This window comes from Drosophila subobscura, chromosome U (assembly GCF_008121235.1).
Source record: "Drosophila subobscura isolate 14011-0131.10 chromosome U, UCBerk_Dsub_1.0, whole genome shotgun sequence".
NCBI classification, from domain to species: Eukaryota; Metazoa; Arthropoda; class Insecta; order Diptera; family Drosophilidae; genus Drosophila; species Drosophila subobscura.
This window is the reverse complement of record NC_048534.1, coordinates 21,614,619-21,637,191: the sequence shown is the minus strand read 5'-3', so window position 1 is coordinate 21,637,191 and position 22,573 is coordinate 21,614,619. Positions and strand designations below refer to the sequence as shown.

Below are 22,573 nucleotides of genomic sequence, written 5' to 3'. Positions count from 1 at the left end.
GACATACCCCATTTTGTCCGTGTTGTCCCATGCTGTTGCCATCCAATACTATTCTGCCCTTTGTCGTAAATTGCTTTTTTCATAGCTGAAATTTGCCTTTTTTTTGCTCATTGCGCGCACTTCTTAGCTTTTAAATTCTCACCAGTGTGACCGCGGGCTTATCGATACCGCATGACCCTCAAAAATATACCGAAATATAGCTTTGCTTCTCAAATATACATTGATTTATTTCCGTAATTACGTAGTAAATAATATAAAATAAATTATTCTCTCACCTTCTTGTTGATGATTTGACTAAAAACCGCTTTACTCTAGGGTTGCCAATCGTCAGGGCAAAATCGATAGTAACGATGGTTGTAAAAGCGTCAGATCGATGATAGAAATGTTTTCTTTTGAGATATATGCGCCAATACTTGGCAAGCCGCACAGTACAGGTGGAAATGGCGTACAACCCTCTATATTAGAATATTGACTGGCTTACATTCGTCTCTTTTAAAATAATCGATGTACAATGTATGTGGTGACATATCGATAGTAACAGCTGTATAGGGCTGCAAAGCCTTTGACTAATGGCGCCACATTTGAAATGAATTTAGTTTGAGAAGAGCGCCATTCTAATTACTCCCTGGAGTGACTAAAAACAATACAAATACTGTGGGAACTCAGCTAATAAATTCCCTTACATATTTTTGAATATTTCCGAGTCAAATACCCAATAACCCGAGCGACTGTAAATGTTCGGTTGATTACGATTTTTACTTGATGCCCTCCTTCTGCTTCACATATAATTTTCTCAATTTATAATTACATCAAAACTTTAATTACTATAAACTCAAATCTTTACAAAGTGTGCTTGTTTTTATGTGTTTTAACATTGTTTTTGTTTGTAACTTAAAAATACAACTTAAGTGTCTGGCTTAAAGATTACAAAATAAAGATTGGTTACACGGTAAGGCCTACGCATTGTTTAATCATTAATTAATCAGTTATTCCTCTATGTGTACGCACACACACATGACTTGTTGGGCCGACGGAAACAATTTTAGGAATTTATTTAAATGACACACATTCACCGAGCAGCCTCTCATTTTGTTTTAAAATATTTTTACATATATTTGAAAATTTTGGACAACTATTTGAATGCCGCCCCGGGTGGGTGGTAGGAGGAGATTAAAATTAACTTTTACAATGTGGTGGCAGAGGTAAGGAATATTACATTAGAAATTTGCCTTTTGCCACTTTGCTATTCTGATTTCACATCAAAAAATTCAAAAAATCTTCAACATGCACAATATCTTTTGTTGTATTCTCTATGGATGCGGCGGCCACAATGGATGTAAAAAAAAAAATCAAAATTATGATTCCCATTTGTGCGTTGGCTGTGTGTGGATTAATCTGTTGTTGTTGTTGTATGTCGCTGCGCTGGCCATCGTGGAGGCAGAATGTGAGTGGTCATCGATGTTCTCTTTTGATGTTCGGCTTAAAATTCAAAGTTGAAGGAGGCATTGCGTCCGTTTTGGTATTGGAAGAACGAACGGAACATTTGATTCGGATCAAAGTCAGCTGCAAGCGAAAAATAAAGATAAATTAATATATTTATGCACAAAATGTGCCCAAAGATGGGAGACATACCTTGTTCTTGCTCCTCAATATCCTGTCCGCTGTCGTATCTCGCCTTCTTGCGGGCATCCGACAGTATGGCATAGGCCTCGCCTACCTCCTTGAACTTCAGCTCCTCCTCTTTGCGCTCCTCGGCACTGCTGTTGGCATGCCTGTCCGGATGGTGCACCAGAGCCTTCTTGCGGTACGCCTTCTTAATCTCATCTTCGGTTGGATTCCGCCCAATGCCCAATATCTTATAGTAGTCCTTTCGCTTTGATTTCTTCAGGGCGAACTTGGCCTCGCGCAGCAAACGCTTAATCTCGGTGGTCTTCTCCAGGTTGAGGGCCGTCTCATAGTCGGCCACTGCCTCCTCGTACTTCTCCAGGTCATTGTGGCAGCGGGCACGAAGCAGCAAGGCCTTCAGATACTGCGAGTTCAGCTCGAGGACGCGACTGCAATCGGCCACTGCTTCCCGGAGGGCACCAATGCGAGTGTTGACCAGTGCCCGATTGTAGAGCAGCTTCGAATTGATGTCCTTGTTGTGCTCATCGATCTTCAGAGCATCCGTGTAGATCACATGCGCCTCACGATACCGCCCCGACTTGAACAGCATGTTGCCGTTCTCCTTCATCTCCTTCAGCTGTTTGGACTTGCTGCGCATCTGCTTCGACTTGTAGTGGTCGGGATCGAGGGTCAGTGCGCGCTCAAAGTGCAGGATACCCTTCTCCAGATTGTCCGTGTAGTAGAGGCACAGACCGCGCACATAAATGGCGTCCGCCGAGGTGCTGTCCAGCTTCATTACGCCCACGGCAATGTCCAAGGCCTCGTCGCAGCGTCCCAGGTAGGCCAGGCATTCGGCCTTCAGCAGACGATATCTGCAAGATAAAATGTTCAAGTATGAGTCTTCCCCAAGGATCTCTGTGGCGTAACTCATAATACTTTACCGAATGGAAGCGGGAGCTAGCTTCAGGGCACTGTCCAGGTAGTAGACCACATTGCGATATGCCTTTGAGTCGTAGTTGGTCTGTATGGTCGTCTCCAATTGGCGGAGCTTCTGTGCCGCCGCCTCTTCTCCGCTAACAGCCGTACTCTGGGCATTCAGCTCCGCCACAGTCTTCACGGCCTGCTCCGTGCCAATGATGTCGCCCAGCGCCAGGCAGCACTTGGCCACACGTACGTACGCCTTCTCGAAGCTTGGATCGATGCGGATGGCGTTGCGGGCATCCGTGAGGGCGCTATTGTAGTTGAGGAGCATCATGTAGCAGGCAGCCCGGTTGCCGTAATATGCGGCCGAGTCGGGGCACAACGAGATGGCGTCCGTGTAGAGTTTGAGCGCATTCTGATAATTTTGTGCCTTGTATTGATCGTTTCCCAGTTTCTTTTTCTCTTCGGCAATGCTGCAAGTAAATGGAAATGGGAAACAGTTTCAATCTATGGTCAATCCTTGAGGCTACGCACAGTAAAGGAATCATCAGTCTCAGTGTCTGAGTGTCTGCCTCCCTCTTGGGTCTATATGTAATTTGAATTTTTAATTTCATGTCGTCTAAATGCCGCGGGGTCTTTCTTTCTTTTCTTTCAAGAAAGAAATATACAAAATAGAAGGAAAATGGCACAGCGAAAGGCAACAGGAAGTAATCCGCTTGGGCGGGCGACGTCTTTTAGTAGGCACTGTGGCGCAAGAGTGGTTCAAAATTGTGAATTACTTTTGGACAGCTTCCTTTTTGATTTTTCTAGTTACTTTCGTTCCACTGTACCACTGTGCTGCTGGGGAAGTGCAACAACCTGAGCCCGGCACTCAAATGGGGCAAGAAATTATGGCATCACAATGGCCGCCAATAGGGCGACACTAATGCGGGCGCCAAAGAATACCAAAAGCCAAAGAAATACCCTGTCTGTCCCTCTCCCCGTCCCAACATATTTGGAGTTGTGCCAGAGCGAGAGAGTGTTTACTGTAGTTTTCCCCTATAGAATTGTCGCCGGGATTACACGGCATAAGTGCTTTATGTGCACGTCGTTGCCTGCCTCTTGGCTCTTGCAGTGTTGTCGTCGTCGTCCCCGCTGGTTATTTATTTGCTTTTGTGGCTTCAGTTTCCTTTGCTCGCTTTTTTTGTGTCCCATTAAAATGCATCGGGATATTATAAATATTGAGGGGGCTCTTTCTCTTTTCCTTTTCCTTACGACTATTGTACTTTTTTTTCAGCGGCTATTATGAATACGGCCTGCCCCAATGGACTTGAAATGGAGCAAAGGAATCAGTTCTAGTATTACCTTTTGGGAGTCAAGAATCGGTAAAATTGTCTGCAAATCTCCATTGGAAAATATTAACTATAAGGACAATGCAGATACTTTTTTTGGCTGAATATATAACCAATATCAATAACAAATTATATGAAGGTTAAATCATAGAGCTCCAATAAAAACGATCGATCTAAAAGTTATATCTATGACAAGTTCCTTGTTGGGTTTTACTTTTGCTTGTACAATTAATCATTAATAAAGAAAATGCGCCAATTGCGTGTGGAAAGTGTACAGGAATAGAGTACAGAGACCAGGAATATTTATGTAAACAAAAGATGGTAATTACCACAAAACATTTTTTATATATTTGCATTTTGTTCTAAAGAACACGCCAGACAAAAGGTAATGTGTAGAAGAGAATATCGGGGTAGTATGGGCAATGCAAGAGGTATTTGGCATTTTTTCAAGTGTTCAGCACAAAAGTTTTAATTGCTGCCATAACTTGGCAAAGCGGTCGCGGCCTGAGCCGCAAAATGGGAGCATTGCGGTGGTGATGGCAGCAGCAAAAAGAGAGGTAGAGATTTCAGCGTGCGAGTGAGTGAGCGAGGCGGCAACACTTCAAGTCAACAGCAGTTTGCATAACAATTAGAGAGAGAGAAAACCCATAAAAGTCAAAAATTTTCTTGCGCTTGATTGGTCTGAATTTTAGAAAGCCATTTGTTAGGGCTCTCCTTCTTGCCCCCCATGTCTCTCCTTTGCCTAGAAACTAGCTGCAGCCCCAAAAAGTAGGCAACGCTGTGCTGGAATTTGCATTTAAACTTCAATAAAATAGAAGCGGAAAAACTTGAACAGAGCAGACACACAAAAAAAAGCGCCCACAAAGTAAATGGAAATACTCCTACTACAGTTGTACATTACGCAGAGGGAGACACCCACTAATCAATTTTCTTTGTAGCAGAAAATTTGTATTTTTTTAGAGCTTCTTGTTCCGCCAAGTATAATTTCCCTATCGCTGACATTTCAATTGGTAAACAATAATTAAATCTATTAATAAACCACTTTCAGCAGATTCTTCCCCTAAATTCCATTCGATTAGCGTAGTCGAATGAAGTAAACGCACAATATACCTTTATCTAACACAATTGTAGGGTATCAAAAAAACCTTAAGAGGTGATTTAAATTAACCAGCGGGAGAGAGATAGGTGAAGGAGTCATAGTCAGAGTCCAGGAGAGTGCAAGTGAGAGAGAGCATGCCCAAAAACACATGAAAGCTCTGGCTAGATAAATAAAGCGTAAAGGCGGAATAAACGCGCTACCTGAACGAAGGGTGGAGGTGGCAAAAAAGGCGGCGGTGGGTCAAAGAACCAACAAGAGAGAATGAATGCAAAGCATGCAATGCAAATTTAAGCATGTACAGATAAGTATGTATGCATACAAACGGTGGTGTGAGTGCGTAAAGGGAGAGGTGCCGGTGCCGTTGCCGCCTTCAGGTCATAGTAAAGTTCAATGCGCGATAAGCGGGAAGGTGACCGACGACGAAAACGAGCAAGTCAATGCAAGAACATTCGAGTCGTAACTGTGAATGAAAGAAATGGCACGTGAGGGAGAGGGTGTGTGTGGAAGAATGCGATTGACTAAGTGGAATGGGAACGAGAAAGCCGAGGAAGACTGCGTGCGAGTGGGAGAGAAGGCAGAAGAAATGAAGAGTGTGTGTGGGAGATGGTGGCAGAAGATTGCAAGTGGAAGAGAGAAGACTCCTGCACTGAAGACTAAAGAGAGTGGAGGGAGAGGCAGGAAGATTGCGAGTGATGAATGCGATTGAGAGGAAGAGAGGGAAGACGAATGATATTGAGTGGAGAAGAGGCAAGAAGAATGCGATTAAGAGGCAAAGAGTTAAGGAGATTGCAAGATAGCTAGCATGAGAGGTTGAGAAAAAGACTACAAGCGAGCGGCGAGTGAACGGTAAAGGAAGCACGTCTACGGTTGAGTGGAAGTGAGAGCGTGGCAGAAGCGTAGAGGAATAATCATATTCCCTCATGAATATGCAACTCTCTCAATGACTGCGAGTGTGTGTGTGCGTGTACGAGAGTGTGGCGTGATGACAAAAGTTTTCGCACAAAATTGCAAAGGAGATGACGCCATGTGCCAGTGGAGGAGGAATCATGCAAAATAGATTGTCAAAACTTATCGGTTAACTGCAGCTTGATGGGTAGTTTGTGATGCAAGGCGCGTAGTGTAGTGATATGCCACTTGTGCCCCCTACATTGGGGTATATTTAGCCCCCTCCTACTATAAGGCAATGATACCTTAAGGATAATGGGATACGTGTATGTCAGCGCAGTTAGAGCACAGGGGACAGTTATCTTGTAACTATTCTCAAGCTTTTTCTAAATTTTCTCAACAGATCCTCTCTAGGTTTAGTACGATACAAACGATCAACAAGGGTACTCAACCTGGCATAGCATTCCAATGTTAAATTGCGCAACGGACCCAGATGGTATACGTCCTCCATCGTGAATATTTTGGCAGCTACAAGCAACTGCTGCTCGTAGCTGAAAATCTTCGTTGTTCTTCGATGTTTCTAATAGTATTTGATCACAAAAAGTTTCAGAAGATTCGATCAAATTTAGATACGTTTTTTTTGACATTTAAAAGAATTATTTTAATTATTTATTTACTTCTAATAGATTCTTAATTCAATAATTTTGCCAAATGAATTTAGACATTTCAGTCAAAGTTGTTACTTCTAATATTACTCCTAAATTAGGGTACATTTGTGTATCTCAAGAAACTTCAAAGATTTCTAACCGTTTTCCCAATTTCCGATGTGGAAACTTTTTCTCAATTTATCAAAATATCCTAATGGGATATTCACGCTGCCATTTGCATTCCCCATTACCATCCTGTCACATCAAATTTGCGTTGACAACGAAAATAACAACACAAGCAGCAAGCAGTCAAGAAGGGAAGGAAAAGCCAACAGCCAGCCAACAGGCAACCATTTTCCGGCATTTTCTACTCACCGCGGCAGAAATGTAAATTCCTCCGAACTCATATACAATTTATTGAGCATGGATCGAGGGAGTGGAGTCAGACTTTTAATGTTATTACACTTTGGCATAAAAGTTGTATTTAAAGTAGATTGGCTTCCGGTATAAAATATCCGTTGTATCGCTGCTGGCTGAACAACCTCGTGGATGTCACATTAATTACATTATCTCTCATGCAGAGTCACACTTGCACACTGCACACTGCAGCCAAGAGGTTGTCCAATTATTAAACACTAACGATGGAAAAAACTACGACAAAATAAGTGGCTATCAAAAGACTATTTTAGCGAACACTTTGTTGTATGTTGTGGCGGGTGGTCGTTCGGTCTCCTCTGTGGCAGTCAACGGAAGCGACTGATGTTGATGCTGCTGGCTGGCTGCTGGCTGCTTGCTGTTGCCTGCCACAGCGATGATTTTAATGCAACGGCACGTCGTTTCACTACAGAGAATTCTCTACAGAACGGAGCCGCAGACAACAGAAATGTTGCCCCGACATTGCACAGTAACAGCAGCAGCAGCAGCAGCAGAAGTTAAAATTCCTACCCGTTCTCGTCTGGTTTGCTGGTGAACTGCAGTGGCGAAGAGCGTCAGAGTTTACTCTCTCACAGTGAGAGAGAAAGACAGCAATTCGCGCATGTGAGAGAATGCTTGGTGAGTAAGACGGGGGCGGGATGTAGCGGGGCTTGTGGGGAAGCCTCTCTGCAGGTGGCTCTAACCATACGATGGCCAGACAATGCCATTCTTCTTATAGCATAGTTATTTGTTGGTCAATAAGAATGAAGAGGATGCGCTCTTTACAGATAGAAGTTGGAAATTGAATGCTCTATAAAGGATCTAAGCAAAATGTAGCTTAAATGCAGGAATTATAATATATATGTATCATGGATAGTTTTAATGTAAAAAAACAAAACTCTAAATCGATAGAATTTCTGTGTGTTTTCTTTGACTTGTTTTTATTTGTGCAAAATTCGCATCTTTTATTTGAAGCACGATTTCCAGGGAATTTTGTATTTCTTTCTGTATTTATTGTAGCCTAGAATAAACTCGATATTTACTTTACATATATCCACATATTTGATAGCATTTCGCTTGTGTTGAATGTTAAACATTCCTTTGAGCCAACCGACAGGCACACACAAACACCAAATTCTTCCACTTGAATCGTCGTTCCCCATGCCCCATTCATCGTTAAAGTCAACAAACCCTTTTTCAGAGGGCATTTCAAATAGTTTTGCACACATCACGGCAACAGCAACAACAGCAACAAGCTTTGGGAGGAGCCATCGGTAAGCAGCAAGCAGCCACAGCAGCGGACATGACCTGCCACAAGTTGAAATTGCTTGCCACAGAAGCAGCGCAGCCCCCGACCTCCACCTCCATTCCCTCATACAGTGTGATTCACGTGGACTACGCACAGTAGGTCAAATACGGGTTGTTTCTCCCCCTCACCCAACTGCGTTGCGTATACCGGAAACGCTGTGCAGACATTATGGCGACCGAAAGTAGAGGAAAGGAAAAACTTGAGGGAAGAGCCAAAAGCCAAAAGCTGTCAAGGGCTTAAGTGAATAAGGGAAGAACTTTCCAATAAATGAAGTGAAGTGAAGTGAAGAAGAAAAAGGCTTAAGTTGAGTACTGATAGGGGATAGAGCGGATAGTATAACAAAGTTAATGAACCCCCAGGAAAGTACGGAAAAGTTTTTTAAACCAATTGCTGGAGATTGCAAAGACTTAAAAGACACAAAAGGGGAGGGGCTCCATTGTGATCTCATACAGAGTGAGAGAGAGATGCATCTAATGCAAACAATATAAAAAACATAATTGATTGTTGCCATCCCACAGCTACAAACACCAACCCCACTATCATCATCATCATCATCATCACCATCGCAATCATGGAGGAAGGCAGTCACATGAATGCTTGCATATGGATGAGTTCTCGTGTTCTATTGACACTTCAATTGAATTTATGAGGCCCTAGTTTTGGGTCGTTGTCCGACCCATTATTGCTGTGTTTGCATAGAGAATAGAATGGAGAATGGTTAGTTTCTCTCTTGTGTTCTGCTCCTCTCCTCTCTAGATTGCGTTCTGCTGGTTCCTCATTCCTCTCTAGATTGGTTTGCTGTTGCTGCCCCAAACAGTTGTCAGTTGTTTTGCTATTTATGGCACATACAATAATAAAACTATATACGTATGTCATCACAATTTATGACCTGTGTAGGGAGTATCGGATGGGCCGCTGTAGCACGTGCTTAAAGTGCGATCAAAATGTGGATATTAGCAGATAAGTGGACACAGAATTCGGTTAGATTGTATTGTGATGATTATTATGCCACAGGGTGGAAAACAGATGTGCCTCTGGTTCTGGATTGTTCAGAAAGAAAAACAATGAAAATAATATTTATAAAAACTTTTTCTGTACATTTTGGATATGTTTTTAAAGAGCAGTTGGTGGAGCAGCAAATCGATTGTGTAGCCGCTCTAATATGGTCATAAGAGAAATAACTGAAGCTGTAATAAATGTGTGGGTGATGTATGAAATTGTGGCACGTTTCTGTTAATATGTTTCATAATCTGAGTACAGTAAAATCTTGCAAATTTGGGTACTTTTGGTCAGAAAATTCTTGAAATTTTAATAATTATAATTTATTTTGCCAGACGTTATTTTTGCTCTGGCTACCCACACAAACAGAGTATTTTTGTAAAGTTTAAAAAGAGAGTATATTTAAATTGGCATTACCACACAACAAAATCCTCTCCAGTTAGACATTGTATGCGATCCAACTCAATTCCAAATTGTCACACAATAAGGAAAACCATAAATCATACAAAGCACTTCTCCCACGTTCAAAATGTTCCCTAAAACGCAGTTGAAATACACAATTTTTGAGAGCATTGCAACATTTGATGTTGCCTAGCATCCTTTGCTAAAGTAGACGCAACAATCGACCATAACTCTTGAGTGGAAAATGCATTTACTGTGTAGCCCTTTGGGGATGGCTAGTTTGGGTAGAGGGTAAGGGTACCCTTGTGAGTCATTTGTCTGTTACTGCAATAAAATGCATACAAAATTTAATGCCTCTGTAATTTAAAATGCAATCTGCACCGCCCACAGCAGTAACAGCAGCAGCCGTCGCACCAACAACAGCAACGGGGGGGCATACAACACAGTAGACAAGAGGGGCATAAAAACATTTATGTCGGGGCAATAAACGACACACCCAACAAAAAACGTAGCAGAAAAAGACAAGCCAAAAGACAACAGCAACAACCAAAATTATAGTGCGGTGGCGAGCGATGCATTGTACATATTTTTTGTCGGCAAAGAATTTTGTGCTACGACCCCAATGTGCCATGTGCCATATGTGCCGGGCCGTAGCCGTAGCCGCATGCCGCCGAGGCTTTTCCTAGCCAAAGTTGGCGTTGCACACATGTGTGCCAGCAAGCAGAAGCCAAAAGGCCAGTGAATACGACATAGAAGACCCACTGAAAGCTCACCCCAGGAGTATGGGCCAGCTGGGAGAGAGGGTCCGTTTTGGCCAGCCCCATTGGCCGTGCGGCGACGCCAGTTGCTCTGACATTTTAAAGAGATTGAGAAATGTCGAAAAAGATTTTTTTTTGGGTGCCTTCTGCTTTTTTCGTTTCAGTCTATTTATTTGCCTTGATCGGAATTGGTCATTGCACTTTACTCTGGGGCTCCGACACGGCACACGGTGAAAAGTGTGTGAAGGGCAAAGGCTCTCGTTGAGTGTTTGAGTGGGTCGGGGGTCTATGATTCAGCCACAGGCATGAAGAGTTTGGCACCCAATGGATGTGGGATGTTGCTTGAAAGCCGTGGAACAGTCAATTTGTTGGTGCACACGTGCCCTTTTTGGCGAGGAGAAGGCCTAAAGTACCTACGTAAATGGTACATGTAAATAATGTACACATCAATAGATTACATAAATATTTGTCCACACTTGTAGGTACTGTAATTATCTACGTTTTCTACATGAAAATTCTTCAGAAATGATACTCATTAAATGATTCCAAGAAAAGTCTTTATTTATATCTCAATTTATCAGATAAGAGTGAAAAGACTTATTATCGAACGTAGGAAAATATCACAAATTGTAGATAGAATATAAAATAGGGTACATGTGTACCCAAAGTGGGAGCCATACCCATTACTGCCATTTATTGCGAACTTCTCCCAAAAAGTTCATTTATCAAAAGATCATGGTATCTACTTTTTATCAATACTGCTTTGATTTGTATTACGGAGAAGTCTTATCACAGCTTTGAAACCTTGCGTGTATTTGTGTACGCAGATAAGGCCTCAAGCAAATTTGTATCATGCATAAACACCAATACGTGATAATTTCTAGAATATTTGACTACAACAATCGCATATGCATATTTTCATAGTGCACTCCAAGAGTCTTGGTCTTTCGAGCATTATTTAAACAATTTCAATGTTTTAGTCTGTCAATTGATTTATAATTTGAATGTTTAGCCACGTGGCTTGTGCGCGAGAGAGTAAAGGAGGGCAAGAGAGAGAGGTAGTATAGACGAATGAATATGCAAATAAACCCTATACCCAAAGTACTACGACTACTATCTATATATGTACATATATGTATTTTTAATTCGCACTCTTCTATATCTGCTTTTATACACAATTTCTATCAACGAAATTTTCGTTCATTTTGTGTGGTTTCTGTTTTCTTTCGTGCGGTTTCCCTTTCGCACTTTGGTCGCTCATTGGGTTCTGCTTTATTTAGCATTTAGGTTTAAGTGCGATTAAAAAAAGAATCGTTTTGCAATTTTAGAAAATAGTACACCAAAAATTGTTACACAAAAAACTTACTAAAACATTTTAGTTCGTTGTCGGAGGGACTGCAATTCAAATGTATTTATTTATTAGAGTTGTTTCGCCTTTATTAAGCTGTTTATAGATTAAAAATTCACACATAGAGGGATTGATTGGTTCTTCTTTTAGATATTTGATTGATTGATGGATTGTACACAAATTTTCTTCAGAATTTTTGTGGTTTGACATAAATAGTAATGATAAAAAATTCCAACAAAATGCAGTGGAAGAACAAAAGCTCACAACCAACACACGGCGACGGCCAACGCGACGACGTCGATCGACGACCAAAAAGCACTGCAGTATGGCAGCGCTTGTGCACTGAGCGGCGGCGATGGGTGGAGAGACAAAGAAAGAAACATAGAGAGGATCGCTGCAACAGCAGCTGTTGTTGGAGAGAGCAAACCAACGAAAGAGTGCAATGGATAGACGTTGTTAAACAAGGTGAGGCATTCGCAAATTCATAACACACCCGCTCTCAACTTTTTTTGAGACTGATACGGTAAAGTCGCATGTCGGCAGAGCGTGCACTGCGAGTGCCTCACCCTATTGTGGCGCACTTTGAATTTAGCGAATATACGAGAGAGTGCAGCCGCAGAGAACATTGAGAAGATTTTGCATTGAAAAAGATTATGGCACATGATAGAGTGGAATTACGTTGGTGAGGCATTTGTTAGGTTAGGTTAGTAATGAGAACATTAAATGAAAAACATTAATGGCATGGCACTGCGATATTTTTCATTTAAATGTTGTTGAGTTTCCAGATGCATTGAAAAGTTGTTGCACTCTCTTGAGGCTCTCCTTCTGCCTTTGTTGCTGTTAAAAAACGAAATTCAATTTCACTTCCCGTTAATATACACAGTACATATAGATCTATAGACACCAGAAACAACACACTGGTGGAGGCGTGTCATGGATGTAACATGCGAAATGTACAAGATTCCGCTTTGTCTGCTGCCTGACAGCTTTTAATTAATGTTTTTTAATAAAACCAAAAATGGATGTAATGTCAGTCGAGTGGAAAAAATAACCGCCCGAATGAGAGACAGGAAGAAAGTTGGGGCTGTTGCTAAGAGCCAAGGTTGATTCACATGATGAATAAGAAGAGAATCATGTTGAGAGAGAGTTGCAAACCACAAAACAATTCAATCTGATCCAGTTCATAGCCGAAATTTGGGTCAAAATATGAAACCATTTGGAAATTACAGCAATTTTAAACTGCAACAAAGCAAATACCTATGCACCACACCCCTCCGTCCCTCACTCTGCAGCAAGTGTAATTGAAAACCCGCAAAAAAAACGTAGAAACAAAAACCAAGTGAAAGTGCAGACAAAAGCAAACAAAGCAATTAAAAGCCTCAGAAGCAACAAGTGCCATAATAAAACAACAAAAGTTAATCAACAGCCATAAAAAAGAAACAAAAGCTTCAAGCCCAAAGAGAAACTGCAGCAAAAACTGCAGAAGAGTGGAGATAACAAAAAACGCAAGCAGACAAAGAGACATGTAAGCCTTCCAATTCCTTTAAAACTGAAAGTACTGTAATTACTAAGCACGCGAGAAGCTGTTGCTGTAAAACTGTAACCACTTGCTGGGGTAATTTACAAGGCTGCCGACAGCTCCGCCTTGGGGACTCAAATGGAAACCAAACTGGAGAGTGGCATTACGCACTCTACTGTTTTTATGCTCTCCCACTCTCTCTCTCCTTTCTTACTCTCCCGCGCTGTCTCCTCAAAGCATGGCTGTAAAAATTACGCACTCTGTTGCCCTCTCCTCAACCACTTGCTCTCCCCACTGTAAATGCAAAACTTGAGCGCCAGTCGCTCTCTCGCAAAACATAGTGGTAGAAAGCAAGCTTCAATGCTTTCAGGCACTCGTTGAACGAGTCAGCGGCTACTCAACGGAATTCTAATTAGTGTTTTTTTTGTGACAAACAGCATTTGCCTCGTTTAGCCAGTACTCCAAGAGGAAGACTGGCAGCAGCAGACGCGCTGTCGTCTGGTCGGGTGGATCAACTGGCTTCCCCATTAGGGACGGGACTCTTCCAGTTGGAGATGACAGCTAGTCAGATCTACGGGAAATCTGGTTTGTGTCTGTGGGGAAATTGGACAATTTTCCCAGTGCATTTAACTAAACGTTTATGATATGATGAGATTTCAAGTTCAATTAATTTTACTTTAAATGGAGTTTCCGGCCAAGAAAACCAATAAGGATACATGAAAGATTAAACAGGTTGCTGACGTTTATTGAGGTGTGGGGAATGAGTATTATGGAGCATATAATTATGGAATAATTGAAGTTGAAAGAAAGGAAATTGTAGAAGCAGAATTATTAAGTGTACAAAGAATGGAAAAGATAAAATAAAACATAAAAGTATTGTTATGTCTCTCATGACCTTGTGGCAACTATTCCAAGCCAATTTGGAGATTCGCAAAAACCTCTCTCAAGACATATTTCCATTGTATAACATTAAATTTAATTGAAAAATTACTTGACCAAAAAAAAAACTGATACACAAAATCCCCCACGAGTCGCAAATTACGTAATGCCCAGAGCCATAACTATTGTCTTCAAGATAAATGCCACTTCAACAAAACATCCCACAAACATCCGTCTACAGCCACTCAAAATTATCTACGGACCGATCAAGAAGTAACCAAGTGGCTTTGTGCTTCTCTCTCTCTATTCTGTTCTGTTATTTTTTTGTTAGCTCGGTTTTGGGCCCGACTCGAATCAATAATTTAATTGACCCACTTTGCGCCTTGATTCGAGCAATAACTTTTCGAGAGTGAAGCTAATTGCTTAGAAGACCATGGCTCTGGCTCTGGCTCTGGGATTTGTTTCGTGTCGATTGGGCAAAGTTTAGCCATAGAAATGGCAACATTTTGAAGAACAACAAAGTGGAATTTGGGTTAAGCGTAGTCCGCGCCCGAAATGGGGTTGATGGCTCCCGCCCGTCTGAAGCGTTGGCAACTTTGTTGATGGACGGTAAATATTTGGTGGTAATAGAACAAAGTGCAGAACAAACTGTAATGAAAGTTTAGTTTCAAGAACAGTAAAGAAACTTTTTCAAAAAGATCCGTTAAAACTGCGCTTTTGATACAGTTGAAGGTTAGTTGTTTGTGGTTTAAAAAACTTTTTAATTTTGTTTAACTGAATTAAACTAATTAATTCGCACTTGTTCGGCTTCAATCTACAGCCTCCAATGACCCAAATGTGGTTAAAATGTAAGCCGCACTTTGACAAATTTAATTCTGAAAATGAACAAGAAGAGTTCTTCTTGCTTCAATAAATCCCATTAGGAATATGTCAAATGCAATGTCATGTTACAGTCACCCATAGAACAACTGCACAACAAACATATCCATGGAAAAGAACCAGCTATTTCTCTGGGCTTACCTTTGGCCTTTTACCACCCACATGACCTTGCTCTTGGCAGTCAACTCTCAACCTCCTTTCTATAAATAGATGACATCTCCCTCTGACATACGGACAAAATGAAAAAATCAATAAATGATGCTGCCTGCAATGCGAACTTCCAGAATTGCTAAAGAAATTTCCACATTTATTTGTATCAGGGTCAGCATTTCTAGTCGGCAACAGGTTGAGGTTGAGTCATCTTGCTAGACTTTGAAACGGGTTTCCTCATCATCAGCAGACACACTAAAAGTCTCCACAAGATCACCATCAAGTTTCCAAGTAGAGTGTAAACAAGCAAGAAATGAATGTACATATATTATATTTTAGGTATCTTCTCTCTGCGATGAGTCAGGGCCACAAGTCAAGAGAAATTGTTGCATTGTTGTTTTGCCAAATTTATGAAAAGCCCTTGAACCCTAACGAAAGAGTAAATAGATAGAGGGAGAGGAAGTCCCACATAACACATGAAAATTAGATAATTGCTGAAGGCCTGCGCCAAAGTCAATGCTTGATGTGGCGCTTAGGTTCATTCACATTTACGCTTTTTGGGGCCAAACATTTTGGCCATGTGTGGGCTGGAACCTACTCCGGCATTGTCTTTGCTCTACAGAGCGAATCTGTCCATGACTGTACTTGACTCTAGGAGTGGTTCAGGTCAGTTCTTTCGTGTCTGATTCGCAGACAATGCCAAAAGTCACACAATTTAATCAACCCGAAGCGTTTTTCAATGCCAATCTTATCTATCAGAGTTACTTGTCTACACACTTTGCGCTTACTCATGAGAAAAAACAACAAATACATGACGCAAATTCTGTTTTGGGATGGGAAATCACCGGATAAATAATGTGGAATTACCTAAAATGCATTTATTTTACCGTATATTTCGAGCAACTCAACTCTCAAGAACAATTCCAATTGCATAGAACTCGGAAATCAAATAAAATACGAATGCAAATAGCGATTTCTATTGATTTTCTATTGCTTTGCGATGTGCGCCTTTGTTGATAGAACAACAGGAAAAGTAAACGTAAATGAAGCGTGGCGAAGACATGTTTATCACTGTTTATATTGGCCAATTCACAGAAAAGGTGCGCATTTAAATGTTTAATGCGATTTAGGGGAAGAATTGAAGTTCATGGGAACTAATGCAGGAGTCACTACTCAATGTTGCAGTCCTTCAGCCAGCTGATATGTTGCCTCAATCATCAGTGCTTCTTTCAGTCCACCAGGCGTCAAAGAGGCAGAAGTAAAAGTCGTTGGCATCCCAGCTGGCACCGCAGAAAGCAGAGGAGCAGATTTGGCTGTGACTCTCAAACTTGAGTTGTCTGTGGTTCTTAACTTCTTACTCCCAAACTGTTGTATTTAGCTTACGGCGACGGTGTGGCTCTCAAACTGCTGACGGTTTCCATACCGTTGTGCTTCTCAAACCTATCAATACGCAATTTTGTGAAATCAACTACAACTTTTAAATGCGAACACCGCGCCGCTTGTAGGTTGGTAAGTGGAAAACGAAAACCTTCGTGTTCCACCAGATAAGCTTAAAGTGCTCGTTTAATTGATAGCTTCTGTTTCTGTTCGGCTCCGACGTTGAATTTACAAAATACTAAACAAAATGTGAAAATATCTAACGACTATGCAAATGACAACTCGTTTGAGCCACCTTAAACTAGCGTACAGTTTGACAAATATGGCTTTCAAACTACGTTGAGCGTAGGTTTGGCGAAATTCAAAATTAACGGCCCACACACATACAAGCACAGCCCTGTGGTACAAAAGAAGAAAAGTAAAACTGGTTTGTTGCCAACAAGAACAAACCAAAGCGCAGCCACGCGATAGGGAGAGGGCAGACGTAGAGGGGAATGAGAGAGAGGCTGCTGCAGCTGACGCTGGGCGTGTGCGTTGGCGTTAGCTTTGACGTCGCTGCTGACGCTAGTTTCTACGTCTGGCTGCCCATGACCATGCAGTCGTCCGTCAAAAAGCAGAGATAGAAACTGACAAAGAGGGAGAGAAGAAGAGGGCGAAGTAGGGGCGACAGATTACATAAAACAGACGTGCAAAAGATAGAACGAAAACACACGCACACACTTATGTATATGCATTGTATGTATGTATATATACACAGACACCTTGCGCACGCTTCACTACAGTTTGAGACTGACTGGGCAACTCTACTTACGTTCCCGCGTCCTTGGGCACAATCTGCTCCGCATCGGCGGTCTGCTGTTCCGTTAGCTCCACGTCCATTTCAGAGGTCGATTCGGTTTCCTCGCGTTCGCTGTCGCTAATCTCGATGACTTCTTCGTCCATGCGGCTCTCTGGCTCCAGCACAGCTACACCAATGTCTTCCAAACTGGCGCGTGTTGTTCTACGTGTTTGTTGTTTTTGCTAATTTAACACTTTATCTGCAGCAGTGTAGCTCTGTGTTCTTTTCTCTTTGCGTCAGTCCTCACACTTTCCTACGTGCCCGTTTGCCTGTGTATGTATTTCAACACGCGCCCGCGATATATTGCCACTGGTTTTTTCCACTACTTTTCTGTGTTTGCCCTGCTGCAGCCGTTGCCTTTTCTGTATCCGCGGAATTCCACAATATTCAGTGTGACTGCATTATTATTAATTTTTATTATTTTTAAAATTTTGAAGAGAATAGCGTGATTGACCAGTGTGACCGCGGGGCTTATCGATAAAATATACCAGCTGACCGTCGATAATATACCAAAATTTAGCTTCTCATTTTTAAATATTCCGGAAATAAACCGGAGCGCTCATTTTTCCGTTTTGTTCATGAGTGAACGAATTTAGCCCACTTTACCCCTCTGTATATAAACCTGAGTATTTTTCAAATTCTTGTTGTTGATCCTATCTTCCCCATCTATATCTATTTCTATCTCATTTATCTACATGTTTCATCTGAACTGATCTATCGTTTTCGTGGAAATGAAATGTTCACAAAAGTGAACAATTGAATGGTCAAGGCTAAAATGCCTTTTGAACGACAATGGGTTAATCTTCTGTTTCCATTGCAACTACACGGTTGCTACATATCATATGACATGCATGTCATGCTGTATGTGAACCGGTAGTATGGACGTTTGTATACTCTATGTCCTCTGTTTCCTTTTCCTTTAATTACCTAGACAAAAACCGAAATAAAAAAGTTTCTTTGGATCTACGAATCTTAAGAAATAAGCAATTAACATTAACAATTTAAGAAAGAGTTCCATAGATTAGAAAACAGTTCGGTAGATGTCGTTTATAAACAAATGGTATTCCAAAAGGTAGTGCCCTTCCGGAAAGGGCAAAATCGCTGCTGCATGATGTTTGATGGCAGGAATAGAGCATGAAGAAACTATAAGGAGGTCTCGTCGTCGGCAGCGTTCCACGTCTTATTTCCTAAAATTTGCTTGTCAACGCGGAAGGTTGGGCGCTCACTCCATTGTCGATTCACTCGCACTTGCAGCGCAAAGCCTTTCACTCGCACTTATTGACAGCATTCTTACGCTCCTTTATTTTTGCCGACGAGACCTCCTTAGATAGTTGCTTCATGGGCATAGAGTCTGATCTTGTTGCAGCCACGCTCTGCACCTGCACGTACTCAAACACACACACGAGCACCCACACTGTCAAATTTGCGGGAATAAATCAGAGCAAATAAACTTTAGCATCGCCCTGCATTGGAAGTTTGGAGCTCAGTGATATTAGACTCTAATCATTAGCGACACTGCTTGCAGAGGTTGAATTAGTTTTGATGGAATATAAATGATCAATTAATATAAAATAAATATACATTCAGACAACCGTTATCCCAAATTGAGTAGAAGCAATCAAGAAATCAAGAAAAAACTATCCCATAAACTTTATGGCATAAAGTGTTGTTCGTGAATATAAACAGAAAGAAAGAGTTCCATGAAATTCTCAAGTCAAACGTGAATTTTAATTTATCTGCAGAGTATACCGTACTTATAAAAGTGAATGAAAATGTGTGCACAGATTAGCTTTAACTCAGTGAAAAATTCCCTACAAAGCCCGCATTAATGCTCGGTAATGCCATTCAGTTTCCGATGCATAAACATACATACACACATACATATGTACATACATATGTACACTCATATGTATATGTATGAGAAGTGGAACTGTTTTCCATTTTTGTGGAAACCCCCAGACTTAACGGCAGTGATAAGTATTCCAGTACTTATTAATACGAATCACAAACTTATTTTATTGTTAATTAATTGTCTTTGAATTAATTACCGGTTTTCAATAAGCTCATGAAGCTCATCTAGATTTTAATTATTAATTTCTTTTATTTATTTACCTTGCGAATTAATTGTTTACTTCCATGAAATGACATCTGTTTGATAACCGCAAAATGTTGGATAATAAAGCATTATATGTACAATGTATAACCCAGTTATGTTTATCTCTTGAGTGGCTGCGAAAAACTATTAATAGCCACTCGCAAATAGTCTGGAATCGGATCATTGCGGGTGTCGTCTGTAGTCAGTGCTCTCCCAGCTTACAAATCTGCTAAATAAAAGATAATAAGGATTGACAATACCCATAAAGATAACAGAAGCTTTTATACAGTTTTTATGCTAGTGCTAAAAATAATACAAATCTCCACACTCATACCACAGGTGCTGAAAGATGCGGACACACTGGATTTTATGCACGCTGGTCACTCTTTTGGTCCATCTAGCTAAGGGCAATCCCATAGAACGAAAGGCAAAGGTGGCCACGGAGTTTATTATCCTACACAACAATGATATGCACGCGAGGTTCGAGCAGTCGAACGTGAACAGCGGGCCTTGCACCCAGGAGGATGCCACTACGGACAGGTGTTATGGAGGATTCGCACGAGTGGCCCATGAGTGAGTATAGAAAGTTCATCTTTAGATAAATCTAATCCGTTTTCATTAGAGTTCGGAAGTTCCGCAAGGAGGCGGCGAGTGGAGGAACTCCCGTGTTCTACCTGAATGCTGGCGACACTTACACGGGAACCGCGTGGTTCACCATCTTCAAGGACAAGATTGCCAGCGAATTTCTCAACAAACTTCAGCCAGATGCTATTGTGAGTGGAGAGAGCGCAAGATCAGCAGCATTTTTAAACTAAATCTGTTAATTTTCTAGTCGCTGGGCAACCACGAGTTCGATGAGAAAGTCGAGGGCCTGATACCTTTCCTTAACGAGGTCAACTTCCCGGTGGTGGCCTGCAATCTGGATCTGAGTAAAGTGCCCGACTTGGCTGCCGCCAGGCAACTGGTTCCCTCCACCATCCTGGAGACACAGGGCACCAGGATAGGTGTAATCGGCTATTTGACGCCAGAAACTAAGCAGCTTACCGGCCACATTGATGTGGAGTTCAACGAGGAAGTGGTTTCCATCAAGTTAGTCTGTTTCTATGTGTCATTTGTGATAGCTAATCCGGTGCCTCTCTTGTGACAGCGCTGAGGCCAAGAAGCTCAAGGCTCAGGGCATCAATATAATCATTGCCTTGGGTCATTCTGGTTATCTAACGGATCAGGAAATAGCCAAGAACTGCCCGGAAGTGGATCTCGTAATTGGTGGCCACACAAACACTTTCCTCTACAATGGCACACAGCCCGATATAGAGCCCATCGAGGGTCCCTATCCCACGCTGATTAAGCAGAAGAGCGGCAAGGAGGTGCCTGTGGTGCAGGCCTATGCCTATACCAAGTATCTGGGCAAGCTTCATGTGCAGGTAAGTCCCCTAACGCTTTTGATAACCAATAAATGAACCGCTATTTATTTCCAGTTCGATGCGGAGGGAAATCTGATTGAGTTCGATGGGGCGCCCATACTGCTGAATGCTTCGGTGGCACAGGAACAAGATCTCCTCGATCTGCTGGAGGTGTACCGACCCAGCGTGATCCATCTGGAAAAATCGGTGGCGGGGCACACAAAGGTTCATCTCGAGGGCAGCAAGCAGGTGTGCCGCGACAGGGAGTGCAATCTGGGCAACCTGCTCACCGATGCGATGGTCTTCAGTCGAGTTCGCGAGGAGCAGGGCGGTGCCTATTGGACGGATGCGGCAATCGCTCTGCTCAATGGAGGCGGTAAGTCTTACACGTGTCTTTCCCAGACGCCATGTGATTCATTTGTTCCTTTTGCTTGCAGGCATACGCAGCTCCATTGAGAAGAAGTCCGATGGCTCAATTACCGACAGCGATATCCTGGCCGTTCTGCCCTGGAGAAAGGGCCTCTACATGACCCGAATATCTGGCAAGACGCTGCGCAATGCCCTCGAACATGGGGCGGCTGCTCGTGGCACGGACACGAACGGGCCCTTCCTGCAGGTATCCGGCCTCCATGTGGTCTACAATCCCAGCAAACCCGTGGGCCAGCGAGTCGTCTCGGTGCAGGCTCGATGTGCCGCCTGTCGCATTCCCACCTACAGCGACCTCGATGAAGCGGCATTCTACAATGTGATTGTTACGGAATTTATGTTCGAGGGAGGCGATGGTTATGTCTTCAAGGAGGCCAACAATCCACAGCATCAGCGGCTGCAGTGGAAGGACAATGAGGCAGTGAGACAGTATCTGCAGGAACGGCACTACATCTATCCGGAGGTGGAGGGTCGCATTGTCTTCACAGGCACTGCCAGTGGACTCATTGCCTCCGTCCCTCTGCTGTTGTTTTCCCCCTTACTGATGCGTGTTTTTAGCTAAGATTGTATTTTACACAACTAAAGTTTAAGGTGTCTGTGTTTAATTATTTGTCAGCCAGAATAACATTGTCATTTTACTCGATCGCTCAGCAGATGGCTCTCAAACCTGTGCTGCGAGAGTTATCAGTGGTTCATAAACTGAATACAATTCTGTACATCGCTAAGTGACGAATAGCAGAAGTGTGAATCTCAAACTGCCATAACGACTAGAATGGCCCTAAAACTGCCTGCGATTCTAAAACCTTTTGTTTATCTACAGAGCAACTACATCCCAATGTAGAATCCAGCTTCAAGTCTCATAGCAGCGAGTTGCCGCTAGTGACAAATCAGTTTTTCGCCATTGCTCACTGACAAAAGCCGAGCCGCATTTTGCAAGTTTTCAAATTTGAATTTGGCACGTACAATAACTGACAACTTATTGGGAAACTCGTAACATTTGAAAGCCAAGAAGATTACAATTAATTCGTAACGGTAATGACGCTTGGAAGAGTATTTTTATACCCGGTACTCGAAGAGTAAATAGGGTATATTGTATTTGTGCACATAACGGTTGTATGTAACGCACAGAAGGAAACGTTTCCGACCCCATAAAGTATATATATTCTTGATCAGCATCAATAGCCGAGTCGATTGAGCCATGTCTGTCTGTCCGTCTGTCCGTCCGTCCGTCTGTCCGTCTTGTTTGTCGGCTAGTTCTCAGAGACTATAAGAGCTAGAGCCACCAAATT

At 42.2% G+C, this 22,573-nt stretch overlaps 2 protein-coding genes across 6 annotated transcripts; one reads left to right on the top strand and one right to left on the bottom strand.

Moving 5' to 3' along the window:
- Positions 1 to 853: 853 nt before the first annotated feature.
- LOC117902405 (dnaJ homolog subfamily C member 7) lies at positions 854 to 17,789 on the bottom strand. Of its 5 annotated transcripts, XR_004649394.1 has the most exons (5): positions 17,334 to 17,789; positions 2,547 to 2,999; positions 1,633 to 2,477; positions 1,431 to 1,563; positions 854 to 1,397 (listed from the first exon to the last, which is right to left on the bottom strand). XR_004649394.1 is itself a non-coding variant. In XM_034813745.1 (4 exons), the coding sequence occupies exons 1-4, from the start codon at positions 17,462 to 17,464 to the stop codon at positions 1,481 to 1,483; spliced, it is 1,512 nt and encodes a 503-aa protein (XP_034669636.1). In that variant the 5' UTR covers positions 17,465 to 17,789; the 3' UTR covers positions 854 to 1,480. The 5 variants fall into 5 exon arrangements, 4 of the variants coding, with proteins under 4 accessions (XP_034669636.1, XP_034669639.1, XP_034669637.1 ...); XM_034813745.1 differs by having other exon boundaries at positions 854 to 1,563; XM_034813748.1 differs by lacking the exon at positions 17,334 to 17,789 and adding an exon at positions 11,737 to 11,907 and having other exon boundaries at positions 854 to 1,563.
- Positions 17,790 to 19,794: 2,005 nt separating this feature from the next.
- On the top strand, positions 19,795 to 22,014 carry LOC117902404 (protein 5NUC-like). The gene is made up of 6 exons (XM_034813743.1): positions 19,795 to 20,028; positions 20,078 to 20,228; positions 20,288 to 20,544; positions 20,603 to 20,879; positions 20,934 to 21,234; positions 21,296 to 22,014. The coding sequence occupies exons 1-6, from the start codon at positions 19,805 to 19,807 to the stop codon at positions 21,844 to 21,846; spliced, it is 1,761 nt and encodes a 586-aa protein (XP_034669634.1). The 5' UTR covers positions 19,795 to 19,804; the 3' UTR covers positions 21,847 to 22,014.
- Positions 22,015 to 22,573: the final 559 nt, after the last annotated feature.